The sequence below is a fragment of the Branchiostoma belcheri genome, unplaced genomic scaffold (genome assembly GCF_001625305.1).
Source record: "Branchiostoma belcheri isolate BF01 breed outbred unplaced genomic scaffold, Haploidv18h27 scaffold195, whole genome shotgun sequence".
Classification (NCBI taxonomy): Eukaryota; Metazoa; Chordata; class Leptocardii; order Amphioxiformes; family Branchiostomatidae; genus Branchiostoma; species Branchiostoma belcheri.
Window position 1 is genome coordinate 280,577 of NW_017803435.1, and position 20,040 is coordinate 300,616.

General features: G+C 42.9%; 1 protein-coding gene across 1 annotated transcript in view; it reads right to left on the reverse strand.

The window, feature by feature from the left end:
* The window catches only part of LOC109468204 (CUB and sushi domain-containing protein 3-like), an 82,820-nt gene that overhangs the window by 6,151 nt on the left and 56,629 nt on the right, over window positions 1–20,040 (reverse strand). Inside the window, exon 17 of the mRNA XM_019766459.1 lies at window positions 13,538–13,555. Within this exon, the coding sequence (XP_019622018.1) occupies window positions 13,538–13,555 (18 nt within the window). The remainder of the gene's footprint in view (window positions 1–13,537; window positions 13,556–20,040) is intronic.

Sequence of the window (20,040 nt, forward strand, 5' to 3'; positions counted from 1 at the left end):
CATAATTTTTTCACTAATAAGAGAAATATCTTTATAAAGCTCTTACTAGTGAACCTCTTACTAGTGAAAAAATGAGTTAACACCCCTCTAACTCATTTTTTCACTAATAAGAGACTTCAGTGAACCTCTTACTAGTGAAAAAATGAGTTAACACCCCTCTAACTCATTTTTTCACTAATAAGAGACTCCATTGAATCTCTTACTAGTGAAAAAATAAATTAAGCCCTGCCTGGTTAGGCCAGATCAAATCATTACATGGTCGTCGTCACGCTGCCAAGATTAAATTACACCGCCCTGAAACACGGCCATCTGTGGCCTGGCTATCGCGTTCCTATCTTCGGGTGGCGGACATTAACACTAAACCCCGGCAGTGTGAGTTTTGTCACAGTGTGTAAACACTTGCCTATAAAAAATGCCTCTTTACTCTTTGTGACAGTACGGCTCACTGACAGTGACCCCTGCTGTTAGCAGTCCCCTTAGGCTCACTTTACTTTGTAACGGGGCTACACCAGCCAGTACGACTTAAAAATGCCAGCTACATGTAGATATACTCCTACCCGATCTTTCGGCAAGCTACAATGAATATATTATTAGGGGCGGAGTTTAAAATATAATCTTCGATGAGCCAGGCCGGTGGGTGGGGTGTTCTACGTGCCGTTATAAACCCACCCGGCTAGATCGGGAAACCAGCCCGTGTCGCCTCGTGAATAGCCTGGCATCCAGTTTTACGTGATTGGGGGTGTTCAGGCAGGCTGTGTCTTCGGGGCTCTAAAAGCTTCAGACAGGGGACAGGGCTCTTGCCGCAAAAGATGATTACTGGGAGGGAGATTGCGGGGAGCTATGAGGAAACTAGCCTGATTAAATCGCTTTTGCCGGCCGCCAAACATCCAGCCGGCCCCCCGAAAATGCGGGGAGGGGCCAGTGAAGCCGCCGACGGCAGAGTTTGCGTAACACAGACTAGGGGGAAACAGCTATCAGATGGAGAGAGTGGAAGAAAAACAAACGAATGGCACGGAGATGCAGGAGGTCTGGACAAAAGTTGAGGCACAGGTCGTTAAAACGTGAACAAATGAGAATTTTTTCACTAGAAAAGATTTTACTGGGACTTATTAGAAGATTTAATTATTCTCTTACTAGTGAAAAAATGAGTTAACACTCCTCTAACTCATTTTTTCACTAGAAAAGAAATTCTATGCAGACTCTTATTAGTGAAAGAATGAGTTAGCATTCCTCTAACTCATTTTTTCACTAATAAAAGATTTCATAGAAACTCTTTTTGGTGAAAAAATGAGTTAGCATTCCTCTAACTCATTTTTTCACTATTAAAGTTTGTGTCGAGTTTTTTACTAGTGAAAAAATAAATTAAGTCCTGCCTGGTTAGGCCTGTTCAAATCATTACATGGTCGTCGTTGTGCTGCCAAGATTCAATTACACGGCCCTGAAACATAGCCTCCTGTGCAGGCCCCGCGGCGGTGGAAAAGAGTTTTTTTACGCCCGGAAAGCAACCTTCTCTCGGTGGCTATGTAGGATGGCCGGCTATATTAAAATAACGCGTAAAAAACTCTTTTCCACCGCCGCGGGGCCTGCGCAGGAGGCTACCTGAAACACAGCCATCTGAACACCCCCACCCCCCACGTGTCGGTGGTCGCAGACCTTCTCTGGCGCCATTGTGGACGCTGAGCTGTAGGACCATGGTAGGATCGAGTTACCGCCGCGCCTGAGCGTGAGATCACGCGCGCTCGCGCCAATTTGCGCTCTCGCGAGAGCGGAGTTAATGAGATTAAAAAATGGCGCCGGAGATTGGAAAGGGGTCTATTTGATAGTGTCTTTTTGCTAATCTCCAAGCAGATTCCATGGGGCAGGGGGACTTTATATTGGCCTCCTGTATCCATTGGCCGTTGGATACAGGCGGCCAATGGATACAGAAGGCCAATATAAAGTCCCCCTGCCCCACCGAATCTGCTTGGAGATTATGGGTTCGTCACAATGATGGTCCTGGGAATGACATCATGCTGGGCTAGGCAGACTATCTGGAGGCCAAGTCAAGAGGCGTATCTCCTCGTTAGGCCACAGCAAGTAATTTTTCTGGATGACATCAGCGCGCGCATTACTTTTCGCCTGATTTTGGAAAAGATGTCTGTTGCAATGACAGATGGCAGATAACTATAGAGTGGAGACAAGAAAAGGCTGTGATTTAATGTTTCGTTTTGTGTATTTGTGATGTTTCCACTGAATCAAAACCATTTGTACAATGATTGATTCAAAATTTAAAAATCTGGGAACCTTCTTTTTTCGGCCTGCCCTTTTTTCGCCCACTCGCATTAGATTAGAGTCTGCGGGGATGTCATCCATAAACTTTACTTGCTGTGGCCTTACGTGGGCAATAACTGTGCTCTGCTACCTTATGATACATCTTGAATTGGTTAGCATGCCAGATTTCCAGTAATAGCACAGCATGAGTCTACAACGCCCTGTCCACAACGATTACCCGCACGTTTAACAATAGAGAACCCACCAGCAGATCTTAGATCACGAGTGCTGAAAGTTAACTTCTTTTGTAATGTTCACGTGAGTACTACTAATGGTGATCGAACCAATGCTGTTCAACAAATGTCAATGACCAACAATGTAAAACTGGCCATGCCAGCCGCAGATAAAGTTTAGTAACAAGTAACATGTGACCTCCACCGCTGGAAAAATATAATAAAGTCATTAGTGACCCAATCTCCCAGCCCATGGTTCCGGTATAATATTCAGTTGCTCAAAGGTCCTCAGCTAGAGAGACACGTACGACGGTTCTTTCCCAAGTTCCCAAGAAACCTAATTCGTCTTCGTGAGCAATGGATATCGAGGATGAGGGATACAGCTCAGACTGGGAAGAGGAATATCTTGTAAGTCATTTAATTAACTTTTTATAACCTAGAGATGTTTTTATAATTCTGCTGTCCTCTTACTAGCTTTCCATGGTTGCAGGGGATCGGAGTAGCACATGCAGTCTGAAATAGCTTTTTACATGATTTTCTGAAATCGCTATGTTCCGACAGCCACTAACTTTAGATACATGCCTTGCACGTCAGTAGAGGGTTTTGATTTCGCAAAAAGAAGCAAGTTGGCCGGCCGTAGGCTGCGCATGGCATGGGGAGCATGAACGATCCTGTTCTTGTATTTTCAAGCCTTCACTTGAAAACGAGAGGAAAATCATGGTTTTTGGAGTGGTTGACGCTCCTTCGATTTTTGTTAATTTATTCTTTAAAGGTTGACGGGTTTGCCTTTTTGTAATTCCGTCACACTCTGCAAAGTTCGCCACAAAATCCTCACTCAGGACGAGTTTGGACTTGATTTCCCTCCATTTTTGTACCCGGCCCGTCTTCGAGCGCTTGGACTTGATAGGAAATGTTGGGTCTGCTTCACAAATCTCGGCTTCGCTAGGATCCCTTCCTTCCCGTAGTGATCGCTCCATTAGCGCTAGTGCAGCGCCATTAACTTGATGTGTAAAATTCCATGTTTACAGTCCCGTTTCGATTCGTTCATCAAAGTAAATTTTACACACTGATAGTGGTACCGAAGTGAACAAGCAAGTTACTAGTAACTTGTGCAAAACAAATACGCGCTTGGGTTGAGTTCATGGCATGAAACAAGGTGCGAATAGCCGACTCGTCGGCCGTCTTTTGCTAATAGTCGCGCTTGTCGGTGACCTGTCAGGAGCCGTCTGATTGGTCCCCGCTTGCTATTTCTAAACCTTCAATGACGTAATTTCATTCGTTTTGAGAGGCACAATTTGACAAAACAATGTTACATTAATACATAGGAAATACCACATGAACCAGGTCATTAGGGTCCAGCCCATATTTGTCAGATATTCCAAGAAGTTTGTCCATTGAAGAAGTATATAGGGCAAAGGTCAGTAGGTAGTAATATATATATATAGGCGCGCGGGTGCATAGGGCCCAGCTACGTACGTAGAACGTAAAGAAGACTTTTTCTCGTGCCCATCAAAGCTAGCCTCCTTTCCAGGCGTTCCCGGATCGGAGTTTTTTTTCCCGGGTGGGGGTATGTCTGATCAAACGTAGATAGCACGCAATAGAGGAACGGCCGGCAAAACTACATAGCCTCTACCAGGCACCGCGGATCGCTGGAAAAATAGTAGAAATTGGCCGAAATAAAGGGATAGTAGATCATAGTATACAGAGAAGATCCAGGGCCATAGAAGCTCCAATTTGCGACCCACGAATTGGAGCTTCTATGACCCTGGATCTTCTCTGTATACTATCCCTTTATTTCACCCAATTTCTACTATTTTTCAAGCGATCCGCGGTGCCTGGTAGAGGCTACGTGCCTGGTAGAGGCTACGTTCCACGGAGAGCTATGTATTTTTGCCGCGTGGGGGGGGGTGCCTGATCAAATTTACTGAAGCCAAGACAAGCGGCCGCTCCAAGGGCTATCTGACGTTTTGACTACGAAGACTTTTAAAATCGCCCACAACGAAAAAGGGCTTGCAGGCCCTGGCCTCATTTGAGATTTGAAAAGGGCAGCGGCGGGCCTTTTAGAACAACTTTTTGTTTTTTTGCAAAACATTTCAAGACTTTTCATAACACTTTTATCAAAACATCTTGTGATTTTTTCTAAGGCCACACCAAGTAAATTTTATGGATGACGTCCTTTGGAGACCCTAAATCTAATGCGAGAGGGCAAAAAAAAACAAGAAGGGCCCTAAAAAAAAGATGCCTAGATTAGAAATATACTAAGAGACGACAAATGTTGCGACACAAATTGAATGAGGTGACACAGTGTAGTCTTTTATTCATCATCAAAACAGCAATAAATCAGGTGGAATAGCAGTTGTCGTCCTGTCCTGTTTTTGCGTTACGGGTTTCATGATCACGTCAATCTGACAATTTGCGGCACTGTCGTGACTCTTTGGTCATAGTTACAGGAAGCGGAATTTCTTGTTTTCTTTTCTAGGAACAGGCCAAAATCAATGCGCGCGAGGACGTCATCCATAAAATTTACTTGGTGTGGCCTAAACAGATATTTCGGATCGTAGCGACTTCGGAATCAGGCTTTTTTCGGGGCTGTGTTCGTGGGTGGAAATCATTAAGTAGCTTGTGGGCCGACAAGTCTGTCCGCTAACTCAATAACTTTTGTCTTGGTCGCAGGAGGATCCCGAGTCTGAGGCGGAAAGAAGATCGTGGGAGACATTTCAGGAGGACATGGCGGTCCTGGACTCCCTCGATCGGATCATGGATGACCCCAGCAAGAGCGAGGAGGAGAAGGCGGAAGCTCGCCGGGAGTACGAGGACTACGTCCGGAAGATGAATGAGTAGTAAGTCACATCACTTTCTGTGTTTGATAATATGTGTAGCAGCCTGGTAGTCTGTTCGGACTATATTTGGGGTGGCGTGGATGTTTATATATGGCTTTATATTTGGGGGAGGGGGTCCAGTTCACCTCATGTGCAGGCTCCGGGGCGGAGTGATACAGTGTTTTGTAGAGTTTTTAACGCATTCTTGTAATAGCCGGCCATCCTACAACAAGCCGCGAGGGAAGAACTATCAAAATTCCCACCCGCCACAGAGCCAGCCTGCAGGAGGCTTGGGTCCACACGTCCTGTGCCCGCCATCGATAACTCACCGGCCACTTAGCCTCCACACAGCATGCCAAAACTGGGGGTTTGGGGTCGTCGGGGAGCTTTTATGTGCTATTTTCTGCCTGGCCTGGTTGAATTACATATTATTTTAATCATTGTGTTCGACTCTTTTCCAGGTCTGAATGGAGAAAGGTGGCCAGTGGAACCCTAACCTCCTAGCACCAACCCAAAAGTTAGATTACAGTTAAGTCTCTGCCAAGACCTTGTAAATTTTGTACATGTAGACAGCTAAGAAGATGAATTGGAAAAATTGATAACTAGGCCAGTCTGTAAGATGAATTGGAAAAATTGATAACTTGGCCAGTCTGTATTATATACACAAAAATGTACTCACAAATATACATTGTACCATGTGCAGCCCATGTCTAAACATGAAACAAAGTTTCAGATAACAGTACAGTTAAAGAAATTATACATGTATCATTTCATGTTTCCATGAATATCTATTAATTCTTTCTGTGGTTCAGTTTTAGTAATCAGAATGATTACTAAGTTAAAGACGATTGTAAAGACCATTGTAAATACACTGCAACCATAGTTTCGTACTCCCACCGAGCTTCTGCCTTCTCTCCTCCGTCCTCGCTATTTCTCTTGCTGGGGTCGTCCATGATCCGATTGAGTCCAGGACCGCCATGTCCTCTTGAAATTTCTCCCACGATCTCAACGATGGCAACAATGTTCTAGACACACTGTTGCTGGATATACATTGGCTTTGTTATCACATTCAATACGTTACAACATTAAAAAACAAAATTATTGTCATCAGATATCTATCGAATACAGTTTCTTTTCAACGGATGTATACTACGGTATTCACAATACTTTATGAATACTGTATGAAGTTTTACAAACATACCAACATATCCTGTAAAAGTATACATGTAACGTTACATCCTTTTCAGACATAATCATAAGGACAATTGACAACTTGCATGCAGAGGTGCTGAAAGGTGCTGAGAGGTGCACAAAGTTCGAAATTGTGACTCGTACAGTTCTTCTCATCAATGTACTGCCATTACAGTAAATCATTCTAAGTATCAGTAATCATTGCAATGTTCATGACCTTTTTGGGAATGTCAATGTATAAAACAAACCAAATCCATTGAAATGGCAAGTTGAGAGTGCCTCTAAGGAGCGGTGAATTTGCCCTCCTTATGCTCGGTCCCAAAAAAGGGCCAAATAAAAAGAGGGGCCCTGCCGGGTAGTCCCCGGCCCTGGCTGATTTTGGCACTTTCGGGCGTGACCCGTACGCGTGGCCCCGCGGGATACCCTGCGGCTACCGGGAATTGTCCCGGCGGGGACCCGAGAAGAACTACAATGAATATAATCTCCAAGCAGATTCGGTGGGGCATGGGGACTTTATATTGGCCTCCTGTATCCATTGGCCGCCTGTATCCAACGTTCGCCCCACCTGGATCGAACGTTGGATCTTGGATACAGGCGGCCAATGGATACAGGAGGTCCAATNTAAGTCCCCTGCCCCACCGAATCTGCTTGGAGATTACAATGAATATACTATTAGGGGCGGAATTTAAAATATAATCTTCGATGAAATCTTACCACCCGGTCGGTGGATGGGGTGTTGTATACATGTACGTGCCGTTATAAACCCACCCGGCTAGATCGGGAAGCCAGCCCGTGTCGCTAGTTTCCACCAGACTTCTTAAAGTTCTTTTGCGGGCTGAATAAATCGTAGAAATCGGCATAAAAAGGGTATTAATTGGCCAGAGAAGGTTGGCCGCCAGAGAGGGTCAGAAGTCTGTTAGAACTCGGCCTTAATGATCTGAGGTGCTAAGCTACTGTCCTTGTTCCGTAGATGAGGGGATTACTTTTATGGCCTTTTATGCCTTTTCATCGTGCCAATTTGACCCTCTCTGGCGGCCAACTCTGGCCAATTAATACCCTTTTTATGTCGGATTTCTACGATTTATTCAGCCCGCAAAAGAAGTCTGGTGGAAACTACCGTGTTGCCACGTGAATAGCCTGCCATCCAGTTTTACGTGATTGGGGGTGTTCAGGCAGGCTGTGTCTTCGGGGGCTCTAATAGCTTCCCCCGCCAAGTGCAACAGTCCGTCCCGGTAGGTCCGGTAGGAGTGTTACGCCAATAAGAGACAGTATGCTTGGGGATTTGTTAGAGGAGGGCTAATCACCGGGGAAACCTAGCCTCCTTCGCAGACCTGTTGGATGGCGGCGTTATTTTTTTTTCGGAGAGCGACGCGAGTTACGCCGCGGAGGGACGACTCAAAAAGTTTTGCCGCCGAGGGAGTTTTGCCACGGAGAGAAGGTTTTGCGCCGGCGAAGAAAAATAACGCCGCCATCCAACAGGTCTGCGAAGGAGGCTAGGGGAAACCTGTGTGAGGCGGGCGGACAGGGCTCTTGCGGCAAGAGATGATTTATAATACTGGGAGGGAGATTGCGGGGAGCTAGGGGGAAACTAGCCGCTTTTGCCGTCCGCCCAACATCCAGCCGGCCCCCCGAAAATGCGGGGAGGGGCCAGTGAAGCCGCCGACGGCAGAGTTTGCGTAACACAGACTAGGGGGAAACAGCTATCAGATGGAGAGAGTGGAAGAAAAACAAACGAATGGCACGGAGATGCAGGAGGTCTGGACAAAAGTTGAGGCAGAGGTCGTTAAAACGTCATGAAGCGATGAGTACCATCAGATAACACACTGTGACGCGGCACAGGAAACAAATGAGGCAAACACAAGTGGCGGCAGTGGAGAAATAATGGAAAGATTGGCAATAGATTAAAACGAACATGGGAACATGGGAACGGAAAAACTGAAATTTTCAGACTTAGAATGTAAAAAAAAAGCCAAGGATGCTTTACAGTAATATACAGTGTCATGCTTGGGAGACGAAAGAGAACCTACGCAGGAATTTGACACGGGGGTTTGGTCAGGTATTTCTCGGACAGACGAACAAGTTTGAAACGAAAAACTGACTTTTTTCCCAAATAATCTTTATTCTTTTTAAAGTTATTTAAAAAAGAAACAAATAAAAAAGCAGGAGACATATTTACATACAAGAAAAATAAATATCCAGAGACCTTTTGAAAGCAATACATAAGCCTAACCATTTACCATACAGTGGACCCCATTTCAACATATGTTTATCCATTTTCCCACAGTTTTGTGCTGTCGCATATTTTAATCTGTGATAGTTGTAACTTGAGTGTCAGACAGATCTGCGCCTCTCTGCCTCTGGTCCGTGATGTGCGGACATGATTTATGTGTAACGCTACATATCAAAAATTCCAGGAAGATTTCATGCTTAAATCGAAACAGATGATCCCCTCTGTCACCGCCTGTGTCCAGATCTCGTTCCATTTCGTTTCCTGTGTCATACCGTACAGTTGGAATTTTTGTGCTCTTGTCACTTCGTGAAGTTTTCTGCTCTTGCCACTTCGTGAAGTTTTGTAATCTTGCCACTTCGTGAAGTTTTGTGCTCTTGCCACTTCGTGAAGTTTTGTGCTCAGCCTCTTTCCACTTCGTGGAGTTTTCCCGCTGTTTCGTTTCGCGTATTCCTTGACGGGCAGTGTGACAGTCGTGCTGTGCGATAATTTCAAGTTTTCCAACTTCACTTTCGACGCCGTCGCTAGAAAACCGTCGACAGAGCTGACATTCCAGACATGGTGCCGGTATCAGAGATGGTAAGTGATATGTACATTTCTACTATGTTATATGTTACATCTACTCTACTCTACTTCACTCTATTCTACGCACAGTTTTAGTTCCTAAATACCATACGCCTACCAGGCCAAATTGAGTTTTGCATCTTAAACGTGTCCAATGTTTTAAATTTGGGGGAAAAAGAAACGATTTGACATATTGGGATTGTAAGTGAAATCAATATAATTGTGATTTATTTTGTATGCTTAAAATGGCTAACAAAAATCCTTGGGTCTGATCGAGCCAATACGGCACGACGTATTGAAACTTTTTTTTAGTCGCCACGTGGTAAGAAAAGAACGAGTCACTGTCACTCAGCTCGGATGCCTACCCTTTTCAAATTATGCACACCCCGGTTTAGCTTCGGATCCGAGCTTTTTACTACGTCTTAGCTAATATCTAGTGGACTTTGCCAAACACTAGTTACCATATATTTCTGTGCTTTACTTATAATAGTCAATACTCTTCGTGCGAGCGAGGGCGGAGGGTGAAATAGAAACGGTGTAGTGCACTCGCGATGTCAACCAAATATACACAGCAAATGAATCCTATTAATTGATCTCCTGTCTGTTCACCGACATAGATCATATCAATGCATTAAAAATCACCAACAGTTGTTTATTAAATCACCAGCGTGTGCAAACTTCCCGTTCTGTAGTTCACCCACACCCCTCCGCATCGGCCTTAATGGAATAGTCCAAATGAGAGATTCGTTAGAAAAGTTTGAAACTGTCACAGGCTACCCTGGATGCCAGAACTCGTTTCTCGGGCGGCAAGAGCCCTTCGCCCGCCGGTCTAAATTACCGCTACGGGGGAGTCTAGCCCGGGGGGAGGTTGGCCGCCCTCCAAACGTTGGAGGAACGATAAGCTTCCCCGGTTGCCGAAGGAAACGGTTAGCGGTCCGTAAACATGGCTGGCACCCAGGGTAGTCACAGGCCAAGTCACAGGCCATATATACGATTCGAATCTCCAAGCAGAGGTTGTTGGGGAATGATCGTTAGCTTTTTATATATGGCCTTTTTTGTCTGTACACCCACCAACAACCCGTCGTTGCCTAATGGGTACTGTCTGGCCAATGGATACTGGTACTGTCTTTTTGCCACCGCCATAGGGATCTGCTTGGAGATTAATACGATTCCTACAAGGAAGATTGAGAAAGTTCGATACAGAGCATGAAGTCATTTCTACCCTAGGGTGGTACAAGATAGTATCAAATTAGCCAGGTAGTATCCATTATCCAGGGAGCGTCCATGTAGCGCCGGTGGTCTGAGAAGTCCGGGCGTGGCCTTAACATATAAACACAGATCAAGGCGACAGTAACGTGCAGCGCGCTGATGCCTAATCTCCAAGCAAATCATATGGTGGCAAGGCAGTATCCATTGGCTAGAGGCGTGTCCATTAGCCACCTTCGGTGCAAAAAGTAATAGAGCACGGTTTGAGGCTGGCTGACTAGTCGACTACTGCCCCGCCCACCAAGGGGATTTCATGTCTCCTCATACATGTCATAGGGCGAATTATGTGTATTGCTACCTTCAACCCACACGGGAACTGCCAACAGTGTCATTCAGACTTTCAGTGGCAGTTGCTTGGGATATCTGGTACTGACGTTGGTTCAAATAAAATACAAGTTTATTTCACCGCCCCCAATTTTATTTCACGGACCCCAATGCTTTACTACCTGGGGTGCCAGAGTATACAGTGCAATTTTTTGGAATACATTGCAATTTTACAGAATACAGTGCAATCGTATTAGTAATACAATTTAACGTCCGCCGCACGCTGAATCAGGCTGGGAATGCTTTCTCGGCCTGGTCAGGCACGCAGCCTGGTATGCGGTGTGTGAAAACAATTAGCAACGCTTAACTGCGCTATAACGCTATAACGCTAAGGGATCGACTCAAAATCTAAATAAACAACCTTTATTTACAACTGCAATTTTACTAGTACTATATAGTATACAGTGCAATTTTACTTGTAGAATTGCACTGAACTAATACGATTACTCTGTATTCCGTAAAATTGCACAATATACTAATACATGTATGATTTCAATGTATTCCGTAAAATTTTGCTGTATACTTATACTATTGTACTGTATTCCGTAAAATTGCAATGTATTCCGTAAAATTGCACTGTATACTCAGCACCCTGAATTCTGGGATACAGAAAAAGAGAGTTGAGGAAAACCTACACCCTGGCTGGTACACTGAGGGGGTGTGTGTGATTATGTTCCCCAAAGATGAAGTTCATTGATGTCTCCCTTGAGCAATTCTTATACCCAGTGTCTGTGCCCTATCCCGAGGCTTGTACAGCAGTGTGCCAGTATACCTACCAACACCACAGTCTGTTCTACCACTTTGAAGAGAAAAGGCTACATTTCAATAGAGAATTTTCTTTTTCTTTCAACTTTTATACCTGGTATAAAAGTTGAAAGAAAAAGAAAATTCTGAGCTACCGCACTGTGCTACAGTATGAAACCCCCAAAGTCACACACATACAGCCAAGAATAAACAGCTGGAACCCCCCTGCAAACCCCAAATCCTATTTCTGTTACAGAAAATGTTGCCTTTATTACACCCATACCATGTAGAGCAATATCCATCCTTATTTTGGTTCCAACAATCACAAAAATCACTATTTTTGTGTGCTCAGGGGGGGGGGAGGATGTCCCTGAGGCAGGACACATTTTGATTGACAGCTATTAATTGGTGAAAATTTCTGTTATAAACCATTATAAGTCACCATCATCTGCAACAAACCTGTATCACTTTTGCAGTCATCTAAGCTTTCCAAGCTGTTTGTGGCAACTTTGATTATCCAGTATACACACTGCCCATAGGTAAATAATGGCATATCATGCTGATATTAAACTTTTGCTAAGAAAACATGCAAAGCATGCACCCATATCCCCCAAATTGTGTCATCAGCTAACAACAGGTACTAGTAGCTGATATTCAAAATAAAAGTTACCAAACCTAATCCACTCTATGAGTTTGAGGGGGGGTGTTCAGGGCAGACAGGACAATAACATTTGCCCATTGACACCTATGGTAAAATACACTAAAACAAGTCCCTATGAAAGTAGTTTCTCACTTCTCAATCTCAAAAATTTTTCTACACCAGAGAGCCACAAGGGTCTGCTTTCCAAATATAGAAAGAAAATAGGGAGTTGACCTGCTCAAACTCTAACAAACCCTACTTTTGACCTAATTTTCTCATGTATCCATCCGCCCTGGGCAGGCCAGACCTCATCACTCAGGTCTCTCACTATGGCCACTAAACTGGTGAAATGAACAAAATTTGACCAAAGTAGGAAAGTGTAGACCCAACCTGTTCTTTCTAGCCCCAAAATCTCCAAGCTGGACCAAAATTTTCAAGAGAAAAAAGGATTTTCAAAGATTTAACTTGGAACTAACAACGCAAATGCGGTGTCTGCCCTGAATACAGGAAGTACCCAACGGCCCGGGATCACGTCCCCCCCCCCCAGTTTTTTTCCGGATCACTAACTATTAAAGGCCACATCAAGTAAATCCTATGGATGACATTCTCCACAGACTAAAAATCTAATGCGAACGGGCGAAAAAAAAAGGATGGCAAAAAAAAAAGGTTCGCGCATTTTCAAATTCTGATTCAATTATTGTATACTAAACGGTTTTGATTCAGTGGGAACATCACATATACACAGCCAGCATCACATATCACTGCGTCAAAGTAAAAAAAACCCATTAAATTAGCCTTTTCTTGTTTCCTCTCTTCATAGTTATCTGCCATCCACGTACCGGCATGGTAACAGCTATCTTTGCCCATTTTCGGCATGTTGACCACTGTCAGAGGGCAACAAAATTCCTTTTTTTCCCAAAATCAGGCGAAAATCAATGCCATCCATAAAAATTACTTGTTGTGGCCTAACTAAAAATCTCTCAGAACGTTAGGAGAAACTACAATGATACCCTTTAGCAAGAAAAAGTTGGCCGGAATAATGGTTAATAAATTTGACCAGGTGAGAAGACCATTAAATTGCCCGTCATAAGGCCCTTGGACAGAATCTACCCGTATGGCAGGTGTCAAAGTGCAAAGTGGGTGAAATCTCAGCAATGGTTTGGATTTGTTGTAGTCGTGGAATAGAATTTGGATAAATTTAATTAGTTTAATCGTATGTAAGTTTGCTGAGATGGAATTAAACTGGAAGTCCAGAATTAAACTGGAGGCTGTTAATAACTTTTCAGTGTGTAAGGAACTATTTGAAAACAAAACTCAAATGCGTACATTAAATGAAAAGATTAATACAAATCATTATTGATTGAAACAAATGCCTTACGAATACCAATTCAGCAATGTACCGGTATATATTTTATTTCCATCAGGATAAGAGCCTGTGTGATGTCTGTGGCAGTTTGTTTGCCACATATGTCCTGCTGAAGCAGCACATGTTGGCTGAGCACCCACAGAGCCGGAGTGACACTGACAACTTAGGTATGAAATGGAGTACCTGTGAAAGGTTTCATGTTTCACAATAATGGCCTATATACTAATGAGTAAAATAAGTGTCTTTATTTGTATGTATACATATTTAGATATATTTGTCTTTCTACTGTTATCGTAGTATTTTAATTTTGTCATCACCCCAATTCAGCCTAAGGGCGAATAGAAGTGTTATGAGATGCACCTGCAACCTGTAATGTCTGAGTAAATAAACCATTACCAACATAAGATGACATTTTTTATATGCATAATATATAAGGAATATATTAAACCTGCTACCTTCCAACATAGAAGTGTTCACACTTGTGACATATGTAATGGAGAACAAATAGAACATCATCAGATATTATGTAAATGAAGAAAATGCTATGATACCAGTGGTAACTGAGGAGAGTGTCGTGGTAGCAGCATTTGGAAGTTGAGTGAAAATTGTTGAACAAAAATTATTCAAGTCATGATCTTATGTGCATATTTTATGACAAAATACTGGAATAGCCTTATTTTATAAGTCTGTCTGACTCATTAATCCACAGCTGGACTAAACCATGAGCACCTGACACAGCTTCAGACCAACCTCCGTCGAGAGCACCTGGCTGTGAGATTTGACCCCAAGAAGGATGGCAACTGCCAATTCGCAGCCTTCGCTGATCAACTGAAACGTCTGGGGAAGGTGAAGGGGAATCTCACAGCCATGCATCTGAGGGAAATGGCTGTCTCATACCTACGGGAGAACCGTGTGTTGGTAAGAGCCTCAGCTAATAGATTGCCATGCCAAAAATGTACATTTTCAACATTCTGTTATCTATGAGGGTCTGCATGCTCTTTTCCGTAAGGCGTAGGCGGGCCTTTTTAATTTCCCGTAATCCGTAGGGAAGTTATTTTATTTACCGTAATTCGTAGTGAGGAGGCGAAAATTTCCCGTAAAGCGTAGCCAGCGCATTTCACGTAAAGCGTAATCGAGCCTAAAAATTCCCCGTAAATCGTAATCTGGACTCCCATTTTTCGTAAGCCGTTGCAGACGAACCAGCAACCAGCGGATGACCTGTTAGGTCAACGTCGTACCCAGGATTTCTTTTGTCTATCCTGGACACAAGAGCACCCATGACATCAGTGGAATTCTGTGCTATTATTGGTCAGTATTGGCCGGGTGGCGGGAGCACATCTGGAGTCAATCTCAGTCGCATCTTCATCTCTGCTTCATCTTGTCTGTCCCTTTCTTGCCTGTCCCATCTGGGTCCATGTGTGCGGTACAATCCCACCATGGCTCACGTGATGCCCGTGATTGTGCGCATTTTATCTCATACGGTGCTCCGGTGGGTTGTCTATCAAGAGGCGGCATCTCCTTTTTTTATCTTGTTTCACGAACTGAAATTCTTCGTGAACTTGTTCACCCCGTTTCGTGAAATTTACGAACATATTTACAATGCATGTACTTTTATTTTCTCAGTCGTAAAATGTACTGATGGGCACATGAATGTACCGAAACAAAATCTGTATTAGTTCGTTGGTTAGTTGCTCAGAAATCGGGCTCTAAAATACACCAGAGAGCCTCTCAATGTTACAAATTTCCTGGGGGAGGCCCCCAAGCCCCCCAAAGAGAGGGGGGAAACCCCCCCTCTCGTGCTCTCCGCCTGCGCTGACGCACTGCGCTTACGTGGTCACGTCAGGTGGTGCGCCCCCCGCCGTTCATAAATTTCTGGATCCGCCGGTGATGCAGGTTGGTGAAGTGAATGTTCTAAAGTGGGTTCCGTTATGCACCAAATTATGAATGCTGTGTGAAGTACCCGGCATGCGCGCTTCATTGTAAGGTGTACGTCACAGCTATTGTTTGCGACGTTGTCGGTGAATTTGATCCGTCAACGTTGCAACACCAACTCGAATTTAGCGTTATTCGTAGCGAAGCGCCAGAATTTAGCGTAAAGCGTTGCCGGCCTCCCGGAATTTAACGTAAAGCGTTGCGAGCCTCCATAAATTTTGCGTAAAGCGTAATGTTGACCCCCCATGCAGACCCTCATCTACATAATTGAACACAATGAAATGTACTAAGAAAACAATTTAAGTGTAACTAATTATAAAAGATTACAATGTGTGTGTATGTAAAAAAAATAGAGGTGATAATATAGTTGAATTGATTTTTTCACTGAAAAGATTGATAGATTCTGTCCATATGCACCTTAACACTTAGTCACATAGTGAAATTGAAAAACTGAATCCATAAACGATATGTACTGGTAATTGTAGTTTGCAACAATTTATCATTCTATCATTCCTATAGCCAGGTTTCCAGAGAAGACCTAGACGGGTTCGTCACTGAAAACTGGGATGACTATCTCAGAAAGATGTCACGAAATGGAGAGTGGGGTGACCACATCACCCTGTTGGCCCTTGCTGACATATTCCAACTGCCAATCCATCTCATCTCTAGCTCTTCTGTAGGTTATTTTATTTACATATTATCTATTTAATAGGCACTCATAGGATAGCAGTTTAATGTACATGTGAATGAAAACACTCTGTGTTGGGGGTAATTAATAATTTTGATCAGACATACATACATACATACATACATACATGTGTGGCTTTGTGCATTTACAGATTACATTTAACCCTGTCACTAAAACTTAAGAGCATCTGGACAGCAAAGATTGAGGGTCTCATAGCGGCCTTCATTTATGCAGCAGTGCTGTATAACATGCAGGTTTTGATAAATGAAGTACTAAGGATGTTCAATGTTGTTTCCCATAGAATCTGCAGGATGAGTACGTGGTAAAAATCAACCCATCATGGTCATCTCCTTGGAGAGCGGGGGAACGTCCTGTCCTCCTGGGCTATATAGCAGAGACTCATTACATGAGTTTGGAGATTGCCGAGAAGGTACGTTTCTCTTCAATTGTACACATGTATGTGAGTGTAATGTGTAGACCACAGTAAGAATAGCCTCTTATGAGGATAATTGTGGATCTGAATAGAACTCAAACTCAAAAATTGCCATGGTGACCACCTGGCCAACGCGACTGCCTTGCGTTGGGTCCATGCCCAGGGTGAACACATCATTTTCACCTCCATGAAAATGGAGGTATTGTTTTTGCCACGTCTGTGTGCGTGTTTGTGTGTATGTGTGTTTGTGTTTCGGCACATTTGTACCTTCATAACTCCATAACGCCTTTATGGATTGTTATGATATTTGGTATGCTGGTAGGTCTTAGGAGGATGAAGGTCAAGGTCAAATATGGTACTGCAGCAGCACTTCCGGTTTAATGAGGAATCTCCTTCGTACTTGTGCGAGCCAGGGTAACAGATGCGCTTGCGACCCAGTTTGATTAATGAGGGGAATTCCCTTCAGACTTACATGTAGGGTTAGGGTTAGTATTAGCTGTGTGTTTGAAGAACTTAGTGTACTGTGTAAAAACATTTACAAAAACTCATATATTTCATGGAGGTATGAAGTCTCTCAAATTCTTGTTGACCATGTTGATAATTGATGATAACTCATGAAGGAGATTCCTCATTAAACCGGAAGTGCTGCGGCAGTACCAAGGCCATACACCAGGAGGCCCATATTTGACCTTGACCTTCGTTCTCCTAAGACCTATCAGCATACCAAATATCATCACAGTCCATAAAGGCGTTATGGAGTTATGAAGGTACAAATGTGCGGAAACACAAACACACACACACGCACACACACACGCGGCAAAAACAATACCCCCATTTTCATGGAGGTGATCATGGAGAGAACCCAGCCAGTTTTCTTTAACTTTTTTTTCGTTTTCTGGATGATGTTTTTGTTCGAGGTAATATTGTTCCATGTGCCACCCTCCCCACACGCATTTACAGCTTTTGACATTAGAATATCTCGACTTGGATACCAATAATGGCTCAGTCATGTTGTAAGGTGACCCTCTTCAAGGTGACCACTTTTCTTTGGTACCCCGGGTGACCGGCTTGGACATGTTTGACTGTACATGTATGTGAATCAACATACCCAACATGGCCTAAAGGCAAAAATTATTCATTTCTGACACTTAGTTAATGTTACATTGTATTTAAACTGACACTTCACTTGAATGTCTGTTCCAGACTCATGGACGAGTTGAAACTGACAACAAGACAACAAAGAACCTGGAAACAAAACACATGGACAACTGGATGGAAGACGGCTGTTATTCTTACTGTCTTCCTGAGGATGTGCAGATCGTGTCACGCTGCCTGTACTTGGACATCCCAACCACACCAAACAGGTTCAGTGTACTGGGCAACAAAGAGGTAATTAACTTCAAAGCTTGCATTCTTGTTTGTGTCTGCATACACAATGACTGAATGAATGAATAAATGCTCAGATGGGTTGTCTTGACATTGGGATTTATGCTAGACCACATGGCGACTAGTGGTATTGTAACAGCATCCCCAGTTTTGATACCTCGCAAACTGGACATGCTAATTATGCTAGGGTCACACATGTACATTTCTGTGGGTAGATAGCTTTTGAACTTCTAAAAATGTGACATGTCCTGGAACTGCATGTGGATTTGATTAAACATCTATGGTTGATGGATTGCTGTTTGTACATATATGGACATTTAAGAAATGCTTGACTGACACAGACATAATTACAATATAGATGACATCAAAAATCAGACTCCAGATTGAAAACAATACACTGTGACATTTTAATTTTTCATGGAGATATGTTCAACTTGGAATTTTGATGAAAACAATGAAAGTAGAGCTGTACAACTCATCAACCTAACAAAAACCTGCAGGAATATTAGATTTGATGTTTGTGATACCTTTCATGTTAATACAGGAGGAAGTGTTGCCCATCCCAACTAAGTCCTATAAGCAGAGAAAAACGAAGCGGACTGAGCCATCAAAGTGTGGACAAAGTAGGGTAAGTATTTTTGGGTACTTACTGGTCAAAAATTTTTGGGTACTAAGTACTGGTCAGTAATATTATAATCTCTTCACTTAAATTCCAGATAAAAACAACTTAAAGAAGTAAAATCTGAGATTTTATACCTCCGGGATTTTATTGTATATTCTTATATGTTGTTTGTTATGTATAGTTGATACAAGGGTTTAAAAGAAGTTGTAGTAATGTACGCACATATGTAAATATATTCATAATATCATTTGCATACTTGTGGCTCGCTGCCTTTACCACCATGCCCCCATATTAACACTTCCGGGTTTGATTGAACTCAAAAGAGACCATAAATCAGCAAAGAAATATATATTTTCACCAAAGGTTCTTTGAATTGTGCATATTATCACTATGCCCTGCACTAACCTGCATATACCCAGTACATGGACCAGTGTAGGTTAGGTGCAGGTAGACATCAGAAATACCTGCACAGCTTCAATTTTACCTGCACTAACAGTAACCTGCATATACATGAGTACAATGTACAGAGATACCCACACAGCCCAAATTTTAGCTGCACTAACCTACATATACCCTGGTACAATGTACATGTAGGTTAGGTGCAGGCAGACAACAGAGATACCCACACAGCCCAAATTTTAGCTGCACTAACCTACATATACCCTGGTACAATGTAGGTTAGGTGCAGGTAGACAACAGAGATACCCACACAGCCCGCCCAAATTTTAGGTGCACTAACCTGCATATACCCTGATGATTTTTGACGGGTGGAACAATGATTTTTGTCATTTTTAAACAGTTCTCTGGCCTGGATACATCTTACAACTATATGTATGGTACCTCTGATATATGTATTTTGGAAGTACTGATAGTAAGTGATGGTAGGGCATTTTGAGTGGCACATTGTTCCACAAGGATCACCTGAACTGAACTGATAGAATTATGTGCTCCATACAAAGGAGATAAAAACTTGATAGCTTAACAATAATAATACTGAATGATATTTACACTTGACAATTTTTCAACCACCATGAATACGTACAGGTATGTGGAAAACGCTGCTTAAAGAAGAGAAAGAAAGGACAACAGAGAAGAAACAAGTGCCAACATGGTAAGTTCTCTAATGACTAATGGTTACGATAATTGGGCTGTGTTGATTTAATTTTATACATGACCTTTGACCCCCAAAACTGATGTGAGCATGTGAACAAAGAGGTCACAAAGAAGTTTGGCAAAAATGTGCCTATATTATAAAAAGTAAATGAAGGCTGCACAAATGACCAGATACACAGAGTATCATCATCAAATAATAGACTGAGTCTTCATGTTCATTTCTGCACATTTTCTTAATTTCT